General features: G+C 35.1%; 2 protein-coding genes and 1 pseudogene across 2 annotated transcripts; all 3 read left to right on the plus strand.

Annotated features, from left to right (window-relative positions):
* The first annotated feature begins 3,212 nt into the window (after nucleotides 1–3,212).
* On the plus strand, nucleotides 3,213–3,815 carry LOC125671467 (nascent polypeptide-associated complex subunit alpha-like; annotated as a pseudogene).
* Nucleotides 3,816–6,832: 3,017 nt separating this feature from the next.
* Nucleotides 6,833–8,224, plus strand: LOC125669015 (melanocyte-stimulating hormone receptor-like). The gene is made up of 2 exons (XM_048903461.2): nucleotides 6,833–7,620; nucleotides 7,731–8,224. Exons 1-2 carry the CDS (start codon nucleotides 7,063–7,065, stop codon nucleotides 7,869–7,871), a joined length of 699 nt encoding a protein of 232 aa, XP_048759418.1. The 5' UTR covers nucleotides 6,833–7,062; the 3' UTR covers nucleotides 7,872–8,224.
* A 2,693-nt stretch (nucleotides 8,225–10,917) lies between these two features.
* Nucleotides 10,918–12,406, plus strand: LOC125671466 (melanocyte-stimulating hormone receptor-like). Its single transcript, XM_048907218.2, has one exon. The coding sequence runs from the start codon at nucleotides 11,288–11,290 to the stop codon at nucleotides 12,287–12,289; it is 1,002 nt and encodes a 333-aa protein (XP_048763175.1). The 5' UTR covers nucleotides 10,918–11,287; the 3' UTR covers nucleotides 12,290–12,406.
* Nucleotides 12,407–16,718: the final 4,312 nt, after the last annotated feature.

Consider the following 16,718-nt stretch of genomic DNA (forward strand, 5'->3'; position numbering starts at 1 on the left):
ACAAAGATCGCTACGTTCAATTCTTTTCTTTTTTTTTTTAAAAACGCATTAGATGTTTATTGGGTGGAGTATTTATTTATTTTTAATTCCTATATAAATGCACTGTCATCCATTTCATAGGATGCACTGTCACGAAGTCTTGATGAGATAACATCTTATCCTTGTCGAGAAATCTTTGAAGAGGCGATGAAGTACATGAAATCATGTCTATAAATAGAATCTGTCAATATCAATCCTGGGAAGAAATGAACAACATACATATCATGTCCCGCTAGGTGCCGATATCATTCAGTCCTGATGACGTTTTCTCCATCTGTCCGTGTCATCTCGCGCGCAGAGAACCGGAATTGAAATAGGAATGACGGTAGATAAATGTACCCCTGATAAATGTGGTGTTGTCATCAGTTTAATTTTTTTTAGACCAATTGAAAGCAGAGATGAAAATTTATAGAATGTGGGCTTACTGGGGGAAGTTGTCAAACATTCTGCATCCTATATCAATTAGTAGAAAACTGGATTATATAGAGTACGGATATTAAAACAGAACCAGTTTAGAAAGTTTATAAGCCGTTTATAACGTGCCCAGCTTCCTTGTATAGATTTATGTAAGGGCAATACTATTCTCTTTAGAAAAGAGGACAGGCACACTCTACATCCACTTCTCTTCGGAAACCTTCATTATTTTATTCTGGAAAACGTGTAAATGCCGGAACCTGTGACGGTTTACACTTCGATTGACGTTTCAACTCAAATATGCCTGAATTTACTTAACAGACAAGTTATTTCCACAACTTAAACATTAATGCTTATATCATTTGTCACAAGGAAATCAATACTTACTCGTTAATCCATTTTCACATGTTCTTGATCCCGGGTTTGAATTATGTGTTTATCTCTGCGGTAGAAAAAAAAATCGAACACCCGAAGTCGGAAAATTTGGAAAAAATATAATAAACATGCATTTTGCTTCTCGTAAAGACATTTCATTTTTATTCAAAAATGTTTTCCTATTGATATCAACAAGAATAATCTTTTCGATTAAAACAAAAAGGCTTTTCGAGAACTAAAATGTGTGTTTCTTATTTGTCAAAATTATCCGATTTCGGATTTCTTTTAATTAACCACCAATAGAGATTATAGCGCGTTATGTACGAAGGATAATTCCAACCTTTGATCATCATAGAAAATGTACAAGTCCGTTATTTTGAAGGGATTTTATATTTGTATTCATTACAACCAAACGTAAGTCAAAATATATATTGTACATCAACACAGGCATCCATTAATTTTGTTTGTATCAAGTATCCTTAAAAAGCCTTTCATTGTAGTTTCTTTCATATTTAATGTAATGCAAGGCAAGTGATAAAATTGCGATTTCCTCTTCCTTTCTATTTTCGCATAGGTATATGTAGTTCCCTCATCGTAATATGTACCTAGGTAGTACCCTATCGTAATATGTGTATCTACCTATAGTACCCTATCGCATTATGTACCTATAGTACCCTATCGTATTATGTACCTATAGTACTCTATTGTATTATGTACATATAGTACCCTATCGTATTATGTACCTAAGTAGTACCCTATCGTATTATGTACCTATAGTACCTTATCGTATTATGTACCTAAGTAGTACCTTATCGTAATATGTACCTAAGTAGTACCCTATCGTATTATGTACCTATAGTACCCTATCGTATTATGTACCTAAGTAGTACCTTATCGTAATATGTACCTAAGTAGTACCCTATCGTATTATGTACCTATAGTACCCAATCGTAATATGTACCTAAGTAGTACCCTATCGTAATATGTACCTAGGTAGTACCCTATCGTAATATGTACCTAGGTAGTACCTTATCGTAATATGTACCTAAGTAGTACCCTATCGTAATATGTACCTAGGTAGTACCCTATCGTAATATGTACCTAAGTAGTACCCTATCGTAATATGTACCTAAGTAGTACCCTATCGTAATATGTACCTAAGTAGTACCCTATCGTAATATGTACCTAAGTAGTACCCTATCGTAATATGTACCTAAGTAGTACCCTATCGTAATATGTACCTAAGTAGTACCCTATCGTAATATGTACCTAGGTAGTACCCTACCGTAATATGTACCTATAGTACCCTATCATAATATGTACCTATAGTACTCTATCGTATTATGTACCTAAGTAGTACCCTATCATAATATGTACCTAGGTAGTACCCTATCACATTATGTACATATAGTACCCTATCGTAATATGTACCTATAGTACCATATCGTATTATGTACCTAAGTAGTACCCTACCGTAATATGTACCTATAGTACCCTATCATAATATGTACCTATAGTACTCTATTGTATTATGTACCTAGGTAGTACCCTATCGTAATATGTACCTAAGTAGTACCCTATCGTAATATGTACCTAGGTAGTACCCTATCGTATTATGTACCTATAGTACCCTACCGTAATATGTACCTAGGTAGTACCCTATCGTAATATGTACCTAAGTAGTACCCTATCGTAATATGTACCTAGGTAGTACCCTATCGTAATATGTACCTAAGTAGTACCCTATCGTAATATGTACCTAGGTAGTACCCTATCGTATTACTGTAGCATGACCTACAGGTTTCCGGGTTCCTATTTTCTAATTTTATGGGGCTTCGTGTAGAGCTAGCGTTTGGGAAGTGTGCGCCAGTTTGATTCCCCTAAGGAGCAGACTAGCTTTGTTAAGGGAACAGCTGTTTAATTTCCTTCAGGAGTGGGCTAGCTTTGTAAAGGGAACAGTTGTTTAATTTCCTTCAGGAGTGGGCTAGCTTTGTTAAGGGAACAGCTGTTTAATTTCCTTCAGGAGTGGGCTAGCTTTGTAAAGGGAACAGTTGTTTGATCTCCTTGAGGAGTGGGCTAGCTTTGTTAAGGCACAGGGGCTTCTTATCCATTTTGTTCTCAATCTATATATAAATATCTAACAAGGGATGACACGAAAATAGGACACCGGTTGTAAACAAATCACAAAATCACCTTAGTTCCAAGAAACCGATCGAATCTTCCTATCCAAAGGGTGTTAAACATCTCGTAATACAAGTCCAACGTAGTCCTATCCTTTCATATCTAATTTAATGAGTTTTATAAACGAAAATAATTCAAGCTGTCTGCATTGTCGTGGATCACGCACAGGAAAAGATAACTCCTGTAAACCGGAACTTCCTTTTCAGCCGCCGAAAGCAGAACAACTTCAGCATAATGCCAACCGAAGCAGAGGAGAAACCCATCGACGACACCAAGCCCGAGGAGGCTTTGGGGTCAGGGACCGAGTCCGACAGTGATGATGACGTCAGGAGGACGGAGATATGCAGCAACAGAGCCAGGTGGCTGCTGCAGCTGGTATCCCAGAGGAACTGGTCAGCAAAGCTAAACAGAGTCGTAGTGAGACGAAAGCCAGGAAAGCAATGTCTAAACTGGGTTTGAAACAGATTCAAGGTGTAACCAGAATGACCATAAGAAAATCCAAGAACATTTTATTTGTCATCAACCGACCAGATGTGTACAAAAGCCCAGCATCAGATACTTACATCGTGTTCGGTGAAGCTAAGATTGAAGATCTAAGTCAACAAGCCCAAATGACAGCTGCAGAAAAGTTTAAGACACCTGAGGATCCCGCCGGCCTCGGAGGAGAGGTATCCAGCACTGCATCACAGCCCATCCCTGAGGAGTCTGAGGATGAAGGAGAGGTTGATGAATCAGGAGTGGAGAGTAAAGACATTGAACTCGTCATGTCGTCAATGCGATTATGGAGCTGACTATGTAGTGGCAGTTCTCTCCCCTGTTTTGTCTTTTGTGATATTTTTTGTTTCCACCTCAAATAAAAATGACCTAGCACATAAAACAAAAATGCATAGTGATGTAGAGCAGGAAGGCCTCTAACAAAATTGTAAATTTCTTGATCCCCGGGGTAGGGGTTCTGACCCCAGAGTGGGGCCAAACTTAATATATAGTATTTATGCACAAGTTTGCCGATACCGTATAAAATCTAAATACGTACTTAGGAATAGTAGAAAAGGATGTACAAAAAATGGTGAATTTCACAAACCAAGGGTTTGACTCTAGGATTATTAGCCATATCTTTCAATGTTTTAATGTGAATACACCTATTATATTATGTAAAGTCTTTCATCAGTGTATGTACTTTTGGGGGCAGTGACGTTTTTTAAGAATACACCTTGTTTTATACTATTGCTGAGGTTAGATATTCAGAACAGGATTTTTTCTCTAGATTTCATAGCCCTGAGAATAGTGATACTTTTTTACTTGTACTCAGGTGACTGATAAGGTCTGTGGGCCTCTTGTTTTGTTTATTGTGTGTGTGTGTGTTTGTTTGTTTGTTGTTGGGTTTTTGGGTGTGTGTGTGTGTGTGTGTGTGTGTGTGTTTTTGGTTTTTTTTATTCGTCTTTTGCTTTTATGGTATATTGTTTTTTCTTCTTTCTCTCCCCCCTCCCCGTTTCTTTTGACGCCTTTTACTGAGTTTCTCTTACCTTTGACGCCAACATTGTGAGCTGTGAGTGTGCCTATTAGGGGGAACCTTTACCAGTTCAAATAATGCTTTCATGAAACTCCTTTGCTTGTCGCGCATTCAAGAATCTATAAAATTAGACAAAATGAAAGCAAATCTTTGTAATTGAACCATTCCAAATATATTACATGTATGACATCCTTCCCTGGGGCCCAGCACGGGCGAGGGGTCACAATATTTGTTTTTGGCCATTACGCATTTTTACGCTGTTGCTATGGAAAAGATATCGAGGTTTTATTCCCCCTAAGGACCTGATCCCAACTCTGACGTGTCCAGAGGTCTAGGTTCATGGTTTTGTATTCTTATTAGGATTTATGAGATTGATCAATCGGAACTCCTCGAATGTCTCGCATTCGAGGAGTTCCGATTGTGAGATTGATCACTGGTCGCTATCTTCACCTTTTCTGTTACCTTGTATTAAGTCACGCAAACCCTGCAATGGTGCGGACATTAGACCTTGAAAAAAAAAAGCATACATTGATTTACTGTTTGAATCCTCAGCATTTCTGAATTATAAAACTAACCACCAAAAGTTGACCAAGAAAACCCCCCACAGCATTTAGCAATCCGGCACAAGTGGAGACGAAATTTTGAGTTTTCGACCGTCTCCGAGAAAGAATCGTCAGAATTCTTGAAAAAAATAGTTTCCATAAAGCGGAAGGACACGTGAAACTAACATATATATATGACTGGCTTGAAAAATTATGCCAGAAATCAAGAAAAATGCATGGAATTCCAAAGACCTCAAAATGTGCATGTACCTTGTCAGATTTTTCTTTTACCCATGCGAAAACAGGTCAATGATATGAACAGAACACTATGCTAGGTATCTAGAAAAATGTTCCAAGCATAACTGTATACACACGAGTGGCAAGTCCGATAAGTCTGAATTATTCATTCACTAAATAACAACACTATTGTTTTTAATTTTTCACTCATATTATGTTGAGACTGCACCAGCTTTTTTTTTTTTTTTGAAGTGTCACAAAGGATAACTTCATTTATGATAACAAAAGGAAAAACCTATTAATCCGGATCGGGTTTTAGTCTTTACAAAAACCTCACCCATCATCGTTATAGACGTAATTGATTGTTTTTCAATGCCTTTTAAATATGATGACATGGACGTAAATTTTTAATAGACCTCTTTACAATGACGTCATAGGATGAGGCGTGCATTGTTTACGTATTTTGAGCTCTATATGAAATATAGCGTATTTCAAATTTTTTAAATGGTATACATGCATATTCTTACTTTCGGACTAACTCTCTACTTGATAGATCTATACATTTTTCCGAGACATTTATTTCTGGCAACAATAAAACAAAACTAAATGAAATGTTCATCTTTCGCCGGCAATGAAGTTCATTTCATCAACATTATAACTCTTTCCCAAAGAGCTACGCGCATTGATCAATGAAAAAATCCGTCCAATTTTCCCTATGATACCGCCATCATGAAGAGAATTATAAGATTCATTTCTTATCATTTGATTATGTTTTAAATGATAAAACAAATAGTTTCTCTCATCAGAAAGCTTCAACTCCCGTGAGGATCCGGGTTAGAATAGGTTCCCAGTAGCCCCTTGCTTGTCGTAAGAGGCGACTAAATGGGGCGGTCCTTCGGATGAGATCGCAAAAACCAAGTTATGAGATTGATCACAGTTTGTTATCTTCACCTTTCATCAATATACAAAATGATGGCAAAATCAGGTTTTCTTTGATGCAAAATTCCAACGAATTTTTTAGCCAATCGAAATCGCCGTAATTTCATCAAGACAATAAAAATGATAAGGTTGTCTGCTGTTGTTGATAAGAAATTCATAAAATTGTTTATTTTTGTTTTAATAAGAAATTCATGGAATTGCTGTTAATAAGGAATTCTTAAAATTTTCTATTTTTTGTTAATAAGGAATTTAAAAAATTGTTTGTTTTTGTTAATAGGGAAATCATAAATTTGTCTGCTGTTTTGAAAAGTTAAAATGAAATACATTTACAAAACATAGCGCTTAGCGTGTGATTTTGATTACGGAAATTCAACGAATAGGGATAAATCATAAATAATTACACAGGATTAAAATCATGGGACGCACGCACTGTAAACAAATTACGCCAGTCTCTGACGGAGAAAATAGATCGCACGAACAGATGTTCAGGGGATGATACTGTCACATTTGCACCAGCAATTTCATGAACTTTTGCTGCAATTAATGCATAAATTCAGTCTCTTCAAATTAGAGAAATAACATTTACCACGTACACAAAAACTTTGAATTGTGGCAGATGTCATATTGATAAAATCGAGAAAACTGCGCCTGAGCTTCTAACAACTCAATCATTATACCATAACCGGGGACTGAGTAATATTTAACTGTCAGCTTTCGACATAAATAACCACGGTCTGTACTACAAACGCCAGATCTCGTCACACCGTTCATCAACATGAACGCGGGGCTACTCGAACAGTAATTTCTCCATCACACTTTTCCGCGATGGAGAGAAACTTCACACCTTCAGACAACTTTCTGGGAGATAATCAAACGATTCGAAATGAATCGTCGATGGCACGGTGTGGTGTTGGTCAACTTCCAGTTGAATGGAATTACGTTCACGAAGTGTTTACTTGTGTTGGAATACTACTGACAGTGTTAAGCTGTGTTGGGAATTCTGTAACCATCGTCTTCATAAGAAAAACCTCCGTACTTCATTCGCCAACATTTACTTGCATCGCATGCCTGGCGTTTTCCGATATGGTGGCTGCAATCTTTCGATTTCTTAAATTTCGCTCACACGCCATTTTTGTGATGATAAGTGGATGTAATAACCGACAGCGATTCGTCTTTGAGGATTCAATTTCTGTTTTATCGTTTTTGACGCTGAATTCCTCTTATTTCCATCTCACAATGTTGTCGGTAGTGAGATACAGATTGATTTCCCGCCCTTTTAAAACATATGTTGGTCTGACCTGCAGGACTGTGTTACGATATTCAGTCGTCTGCTGGGGACTAGCTCTTATCGCCAGCATTGTTTATGGCGCCAAAGTTTTAACAGTAAGCCATACCCATAAAGAACAATCTGATATATTAGAAATCGCTTTTGTTGTTTACCTTTTTTCCATTACAATCATTCCATTGCTGACAATTCATATTTTAAAAATCAGAAAACTTCGGAAATCTTTGGTGGTCAACAGGCAACACGAGATCCGAATGCACGCCATGATGGCGGTGATCTCCATCACAACAGTTGTGTGCATCGTACCGATCGCTGGGTTACTGCTTCACAAAACTATCGGACACGCTAGTCACACCCTCAGCAGACGACAAATGTTCATTGAGAGTCAGCTGTCGCAGGTCTGTCTGGCGCTGAACCATGCTGTGCACCCGCTGCTATACTTTGTGCTGTCTGAACTTATGAAGACGAGGCTCCGACCCTCTCAAAATGACGTCATTAAGAAAAGTTTACTGGCTCACAAACACTCATTAAAGTTTGGTTAAAGATTAAAGAAAACTTATTTATTGAAATTATCTAATCTGGAAATGATGTATTTGACCTTTTATTAAGAGAATCATTTTCCATTACAAAATGTTATGCTTAATTCATTCTTCATTTATGATATGAAATAGTGAAATAGAATTAAAATCTATTGAAAATGAACTTTAAAAGTTGACATTTTGTTTGCAGTTATATGTACTAAATATCAAAATGGTATCTACTGTGTATTAAGTGGTAATTTCAGCAAGTCAGGAGAAGATGGAATTTTAAAAGTTGACAATTAGTTTTTTAAAAAATATTTTTGCTTTAAGGAAATTAACTCCTCAGCTTTTGAGCACAACTGCGCAGTGCGTATACAGAATAACTGCACAGTGCGCATACAGAATAACTGCACAGTGCGCATACAGAATAACTGCACAGTGCGCATACAGAATAACTGCACAGTGCGCATACAGAATACTACGTGTATAACTGTAGATAATGGTTCAATACTTATTCTATTGGTTCAGATGTATTGCATATTTACTACTTAAACCTATCCAGTTGAAATTATTTCTTTACCGATTGATTCCAATTTTAAACGGGCTTGGAAAGGATTACATTTTGCGGCGGAAGGATTCTTTAGTCAAGAAGATCTAAATCGTACAATTTCACTTTTTGTTTTCTCCAATGTATCGTCAACAATTCTACCCCTAAGCATGTGTATCTCACTTTTAGTAATTGATGATAGATGTAGTAGAGACCTTGAACTAATTCAAATGTTGTGACTTCACTAATTAGGTTGATGTGTTCATGTAAACAGAATTCCGATTCTTAATACGTCTCGCATATATCTCAGTTGTTGATTGATTGATTGTATCTTGCTTAATGTCTCGCTCGAGAATTTTTCACTCATATGGAGACGTCACCAAGACCGGTGAAAGGCTTCAAATTTAGGCCTATGCTCGGCGCTTAAGGCCATTGAGCAGTGAGGGTTCTTTAGCGTGCCACACCTACTGTGACACGGGTCATCCGTTTTTAAGGTCATCTCCGAGGATCCGTGACATTCACACCTGATGCCGAGCGTTTGGCGATGGAACTGTCACTACCTGTTTTAATTACTTAGGTCTGTCAAAATAGTCCTGAAACCACACTTCACTTTTTTCTGAATTGTCCAAAATATTGTACACAAAGACAAATACTGATACAAAGTTTTAATGATCTAAAATTACAATTACCTTTATCCTTAGAACCTATTTTGTATGGTGACAATCAGTTATAACCAAAATGTTACAATTTTCAAAATTGTGCATGAATTTATCTTGTCTACAAATAGATTTGTTTAATTTCTTAAAAAATTTCATTTTCAAACCACAGAACCAACTTCTTTATATCTTTTTCCTGTGTAGTAAATTTCTATATCCATACCTAAATTATATTTGTCAGTCATACATCAAGCTGTAAATTATCATAGAAATGGAAACTGTTAAACATATCAATGTAATTTAAAATATTATATTGCTTCATTATCATTATATAATAACTATATCGGTATGACCTTGACCATGTATTTGTATGGAGAGGACTTATATAGGCAACGCCTGTTGTCCAATCCTTTTATGTATTATACATAATAAAATATTGTTTAAACTAGAGTCTGATGTCGTTCCCACAGTATTTGATTTTTCCCCTCGGGAAAGGAACATATGTCGGTGGGGAAAATCTGAGGAACTCAGCAGCCTTCTTCAAGCGAAATGAATCTTTTCTGCAAGTTACTCATGAAGTTTGTCCATTCAACCTCACGTCATTCGATTTAAATCTAATTGTTATGTACATGTATATATTGAATGAAGTTACACGTTATGATTGATAATAGAACTTGGTGTTAATTTAAGAAGTCTAACTGAACACTCAATCTGCGGCTCAAACCCAGTCTCCCCTCCGCTGCTTTCTCTTGGGTCGTTGTGACGTCATAAAGTGACGTTCGATAAGGGAGACGGGTTTTTCAAGAATGGACCTCTTTCGGCGTCGATTAATAAAAATTCTGGACGTTTAGATATATTTGGTATTGACACATACCAATCTTTATATTTGTCACAGAAATAGTTATGTTTAAAACCGTTTCCGGTGACCAGTTCATTTTTTAAAAAATAAATCTATCCCCTGTAGATGTGTATGATCTGTTGAGTGGGAACACGCCAAGCATGTGAGTATAAGGATTAACATACGACGTTCGAACTTTCATATGAAGGTAAGGGATTCCAGGGTTTGAACGAATTTGGTCCGCGACAATGACTTAATTTTATTTTAAAAATATATAGCTCTTTGTTTTGAAAGAGAGTGCATGTATAACTTTCTTTTAACAAAAATGGGTAACCCTAACATATGACGTCACAAATGTTAGACTATTCTCGGTTTTTTTTATAGAGTTAATGAAAAAGAGCACATGTTCGTATTATATTCCTGCAAGCGTAGGACGACTTCTTAACTGCACCTTTCTATGTATAAGAAATAGTTTTCAAGTTTACAAAGTAGCCCTATATTTTTTGGGGAAATCCCCATCAAACAAAATAAATAAATACTCAATAAATAAATGAAAAATAATTTATTTTTTTTTAAAAATCACACCTACCCCCAAAACAAAACAAAAACAAACACAAAGAGATAGGATTTAAAATATTTGTTTTTTGGTTTTCTTTTTACAAAAAAAAAATAATGCATACGACATGATGCTTTATTTCCGAACATCACATTACAAGTACAGTGTAATGACGGGTCCGAAACTGCCTGGCCACAAATAATATCACGGATCTATCACTCCAAGCACAGTCAATGTTAAGTTTACATTGATTAAGGTCAGTAGGAAAATTACTGGGTTTTTTCTGGTTTTGTTTTTCCTTCAAAGACATTTTGTCGAGGAAATCAACAATCAATCTCCGAGGAATTCGCCCAATCATCATCATTTGCAATTTGGATGCGCAGACATGTTATATTTTCACGCGAGGGGGCACGTAGTAGCAGGAACCGTACACGATATGACGTGTCCTCTGTCAGACACAGAAACTGATGATGTTGTGGATAATTATCACGGATAGATACAGGAAAACTATTCTACATTATTCCCGGAGAATTAGACCATTATGTTTATGGGCGCTGGTGATATTTTAGAATACCTGTTGGATTGGAATGTAATCTTGTGCTTAAAACAACGGGAGAAAGGAATTGGTTTCTTAGAATGAATTGAGGATGCTGACAGAATTTACCACCGTTTCTAATGTTAGCGTGATAAAACTTGAAAATGACACCTGCAGGAAAATTCCTTTTTCGGATGAATGGCGGACCCTGTTCGACACGGCTACTTCTATTGGCGTGATATTAGCCCTGACCAGCCTACTGGGCAACATCTTCACCATTGTGCAGACCAGGATAAACAAGGTCTTACACACCCCCACCTACACGGCTATTCTATGTTTGGCGATATCGGATAGTATTGCCGTGGTTCTCAGATTTATCAAATTCCGGGCCAATTATCTCTATGCCCTGGTCTTCCATTGCATAGACCAGAAGGCCAAAGTATTCGACGCATTCGTTGGGATTTTTGCGTTCGCTTCCTTAAACGCTTCTTGTTACCATCTCGTTATGCTAAGTGCGATGCGGTATTATATCGTGGCTCATCCTCTAAAAAGTTACAGTGTGGTGACGTCAAGGAGAATAGTAGTGTATTCAATTTTTTGTTGGACTTGTAGTGGTGTTATTGGAGCCATATACGGGTTAAAGGTCGCTATGAATACCGGATTTATTGGAAAAGCCATGTCTACTAAGACTTCGCTAATTATAGAGATCGCGTGTGTGTTTTACCTTCTCGCTATAACATTAATTCCATGTTTGACTCTGCATGTCATGAAAATTCGAAAAATGCATACCTATATGACAGTGCGCCATCGCCAAGAGAGGAAGATGCACACGATGATGGTCGCCATTAGTGTGACGACAGTCGTCTGCCTGACTGCCGTGCTCGCCTTCTGCTTACATTTCTATGTTGACGGACACGAGCCGTTCTACCTCTCCAACGTCGCACAGAGTCTGTTCTTTGTCAACCATGCAGCTCATCCTATTTTTTATTTCTTGTTTTCTGGAGTGTCAAGGAACAGCCGTTGTCGAAAACGGGAAAATGGTTCGTTTGACAGCAGTTCCGGAAGTCGTTTGCAATCGACAAGACTTCGTACCTTCCACAGAGAAGAGTCGTAACTCCTCGTCGTAAATTTCTTCATTTCCGTGGAATCATCGTTCATTAATAAGGTTCACGAGTATTCATTTTATGTATTTTGTAAGATGCATTCTTATATTAAACGTACTGTAATATTATAAATACATATCTTTTATCATTCTTACAGTTATTTATTTCTTAACAATGGATCTATTTTAGTCCCAATATCACAAAAATCTTCAATGAAATTATATATTAGGAAAGAGAAAGCAGAAATGTTAATTATATCTAACCAGAAGTGACATGATTGGTTTAAATAGAAGTAATTGATGAATTCAGTGACATGGTTGGTTTAAATAGAGGTAATTAATGAATTCAGTAACATGATTGGTTTAAATAGAAGTAATTAATAAATTCAGTGACATGATTGTTTTATCGTCATTGCATGATTATTAAGTTTGAAAGCACTGTGAAGCACAGCTTTTGTAGTTTGGACAATTACATTTTTTTTTATCTATACACATATTTATATAAATAATTCGGTATGTATACTTCTATCTGGTGTTGTATAAATTACGTAAGTTACTTGTTCAGACAAGTTTCACTCTACCTGTAGTGATTCTGAGATGTATAAATTACGTAAGTTACTTGTTCAGACAAGTTTCATTCTACCTGTAGTGATTCTGAGATGTAAATTACGTAAGTTACTTGTTCAGACAAGTTTCATTCTACCTGTAGTGATTCTGAGATGTATAAATTACCTAAGTTACTTGTTCAGACAAGTTTCACTCTACCTGTAGTGATTCTGAGATGTATAAATTACGTAAGTTACTTGTTCAGACAAGTTTCATTCTACCTGTAGTGATTCTGAGATGTATAAATTACGTAAGTTACTTGTTCAGACAAGTTTCATTCTACCTGTAGTGATTCTGAGATGTATAAATTACGTAAGTTACTTGTTCAGACAAGTTTCATTCTACCTGTAGAGATTCTGAGATGTTGCAATATGTCTACAGATCATTGCTCGGTGCAAATCAAAGAAAGGCACGATGTCAGCACTCCAGAGCGGGGGCGGCACACACGTGTACCAGAACACGAAACAATAGCCTTCAGATCTACTGGAGATAACGCGCCCGGATCCATCATTAGAGTCACATGATATTCTTTTAGTAGTGCCCGCGATTCTTGAAAAACCATCATATTCAGCCGGAGCTTTCACCGTAATGTCGATAGTATATATCAAACATATTTTGATTTTAAGTGTGTAGGTGGTTGAGATCAGAATAACAACATCTTTTGATTTTAAGTGTGTAGGTGGTTGAGATCAGAATAACAACATATTTTGATTTTAAGTGTGTAGGTGGTTGAGATCAGAATAACAAAACATTTTAGGTCTTTCAGCTTTTCTTCATTTTTTACTTAATGTAGAATGACCGTATCTGAAAATTACTTTGAAACATTTTAAGGACTTCATGTTCTTATTCAAAACGTTTCTAAAAATCACGATAACTTAAAACATGTGTTTTTCATGTAAAAAAAAAAAATCAATCCAGAACGATCTAACCATGTGCACAGCAGTAACGAAGGTCACTGACCCCCCCCCCCCCCCCCCATCCTAGGTCTATCAAATTCTTTGAACCTAGAAAAAATCTTAAAGAGGTTCGCACCTGAAATTTAGAGTAATGTCAATTTTTTGGGGAAGTGTATTTTTGATTTCTACATTGAAGGGGAATTTTAATTTTAAAAGAAGTTAAAAAGAAAAATGGTGTCACAATGCTTGTAATTTACAGCTTCAGTGTTCTAAACATGACCCTTTTGTGCTTAAATTTATTCAATTAAGCTTGATTTGTCTGTTGGTGTCAACACAACATAAGCAACACAAAGCAATCATTACATAAAATAGATAAATAACCATGTCTTCTCACAACACAGATGTAAAAAAAAAAAAAAAAAAAAGGGGGGGGGGAGAAAAAGAAAAAAGCTCAATACTAGTAATGGAAATAAATAATGACGTTTTTTGTACTTGATATAAGAAAAAAATCATGATTTAAAAGTACATATTTTAAAAGAGTAATGTCAATTTGTAAAATTTCACATAATTCTTAAGGTCTCGTCTTATAATTTTAAATCGAACTTTAAAAAGTGGGTGTTGGAGATCAAATTTTTAAGTTATTGGCGAAAATACTGAATTTTCATACAAAATTTCGAGTAAATTAATTAAAACTTTTTCAAGAATCGGTGTTCTGTTTGGAAAAATATATCAATCAAATTAATAAATTACAACATTTGAACTACTTCCAAGTCTAAACTACTTGTATCATCAATTATAAAACTGAAATACGCGTATAGGAGTATAATAATAGAAGATATATTAGATGATGCAGAAATTGTAAAATCACGCAGATTTATAACTCTTTGATTAATAAATCCTTCCGCCACAAAATATGGTCCCCGTCAAACCCCTTCAAAATTTGAATGACGCAAAATTTATCAACTGGATAGAGTTCAGTAATAGATGTGTAATATTTTTTTTTTTTTTTTTTTTTTTTTTTTTTATGATTTCATAGTTTATTACTCATATTAATACCATCAGTAGTACAATAGCACAGGTACAATGCAATACATTGCAGAAAAAATATAGATACAAATTACAACAGTTTTATGAAATGTTCAATAGCATTTGTTTTCAATGCATAATTACTATACTTTATAACTTTACACCACAAAACTGTACACTTCTTGACATGATTTGATATGCTATATTCAGTTTCTTCAAGATTACTTAGTCTACAAAACATTTTATATTTGTATATCTTCAAAGCAATGAAGGAAATAAAGTTATTAAGCAGGCGTGTGGTTTGATTACATTCAAAATAAAAACCAATAACAATACTTTTCCATTGAATATTGACTTTGCACGCCAAAGACACCATATTCCAAACCAATGAAACATTTTTACACTCATATATAAGATGTCTCATATCTTCTGTTTCTAGACACAGAGAACATTTGTCAGAAGATTCTTTTTTCCATTTAAACATGTATTTTTTACAGGAAAGCAAATTATGCATCAGTTGATAATTAAATTCAGCAATATTTCTATCTAAAGCTAACTTGATTTTTTGTTGATAAATGTGTTTCCACATTTCTTTACTGACATTATATTCTTTGTGATATAAATTATGGTGCTTAGGTGATATAAACAATTTACTCAAAAGTATTTCATAGAAAAATTTACATTTTTGTTTTTCAACCGTACAATATTTATTAGTAAAATTGAAATATCTTTTATCTTTTATGTTTATAAATTTTGATTCGTATCCATGAATTTTCTCTCTTATGTATTTAAAAGCTGATTTGACTATTTTATATTCACAAAGTACATTTGCTTTTTTGCAAATTTCTTTGCTTATTTCATCAATGGTCTTAAAACCGCTATCATTGAACAAATCTTTTACATATTTAATATTTTTTATCCAATTTTTAAAATATATAGTCTTGCCATTAAACAAAAAATGCTTATTGTTCCAAATTGGTTCTTGTAATATTTCGTTATTGTTCATATTTTGCACATTAAGAATTTTTTTACATTGATTAAAGTAAATAAACACCTCTTTATAAAATTGTGGAAGTTTGGTAAATATATCAAAGTTCTTTAAATCAGTACAATTCATTTTCAATATATATTCTAGATTTACATTATAAGCTCTTAATAGTTTATCAAGGTGTGAACGTATAAAGTTATGACCGTCATTTTTTATAAGTCGCGGTATCCAGGCAGCTTTCAATGCGTGGAATTTAGTAAGTATATCTATTACTCCAATACCACCATCTTCTATTTTACCAATCAGTGTTTTTCTTTTTATTCTATCTTTTGACCCCCATAGAAAATTAAAAATAATTCTACATAGCTGTTTAATAAAAATTTCACTAGGGAGAGGTAGTATAGATGCAACATAAATGAATTTGCTTATGCCTAAAGTATTAATTATTTCAGTTTTACCAAAAATTGTAAGTTTTCTCTTCTTCCATGACTCAAACAGTTTTTGCATTTTTTCACTTTTATCAATCCAGTTTCTTTTGTAACATTCTTCTTTATCTACGCCAATATATATTCCAAGGCATTTTACAGATGATGTATTTACTTTTATTCCCTCAAGTTTTTCTATGTTACGATGCAACCTATGTGGACCTGTCAATATACATTCGGTTTTATCCACGTTTAGCTTTGATCCTGCATGTTTGGAAAATTCATTGATTGTTTTTAAAGCCTCCTTTAAAGATTCTACACTTTTAAGAAATAGTGTCAGATCATCTGCATGATGAACATGTTTATACTCTTTACTAAATTCAGAGGGTTTAATTCCTAAAATTTTATCATTTTTCTTTATCTTTAAGGCTAGAATATCTGCGACAAATAGATATAGAATTGCCGAAATAGGACACCCTTGTCTTATGCCTCTCGACATG

The sequence above is a fragment of the Ostrea edulis genome, chromosome 4, assembly GCF_947568905.1.
Source record: "Ostrea edulis chromosome 4, xbOstEdul1.1, whole genome shotgun sequence".
NCBI classification, from domain to species: domain Eukaryota; kingdom Metazoa; phylum Mollusca; class Bivalvia; order Ostreida; family Ostreidae; genus Ostrea; species Ostrea edulis.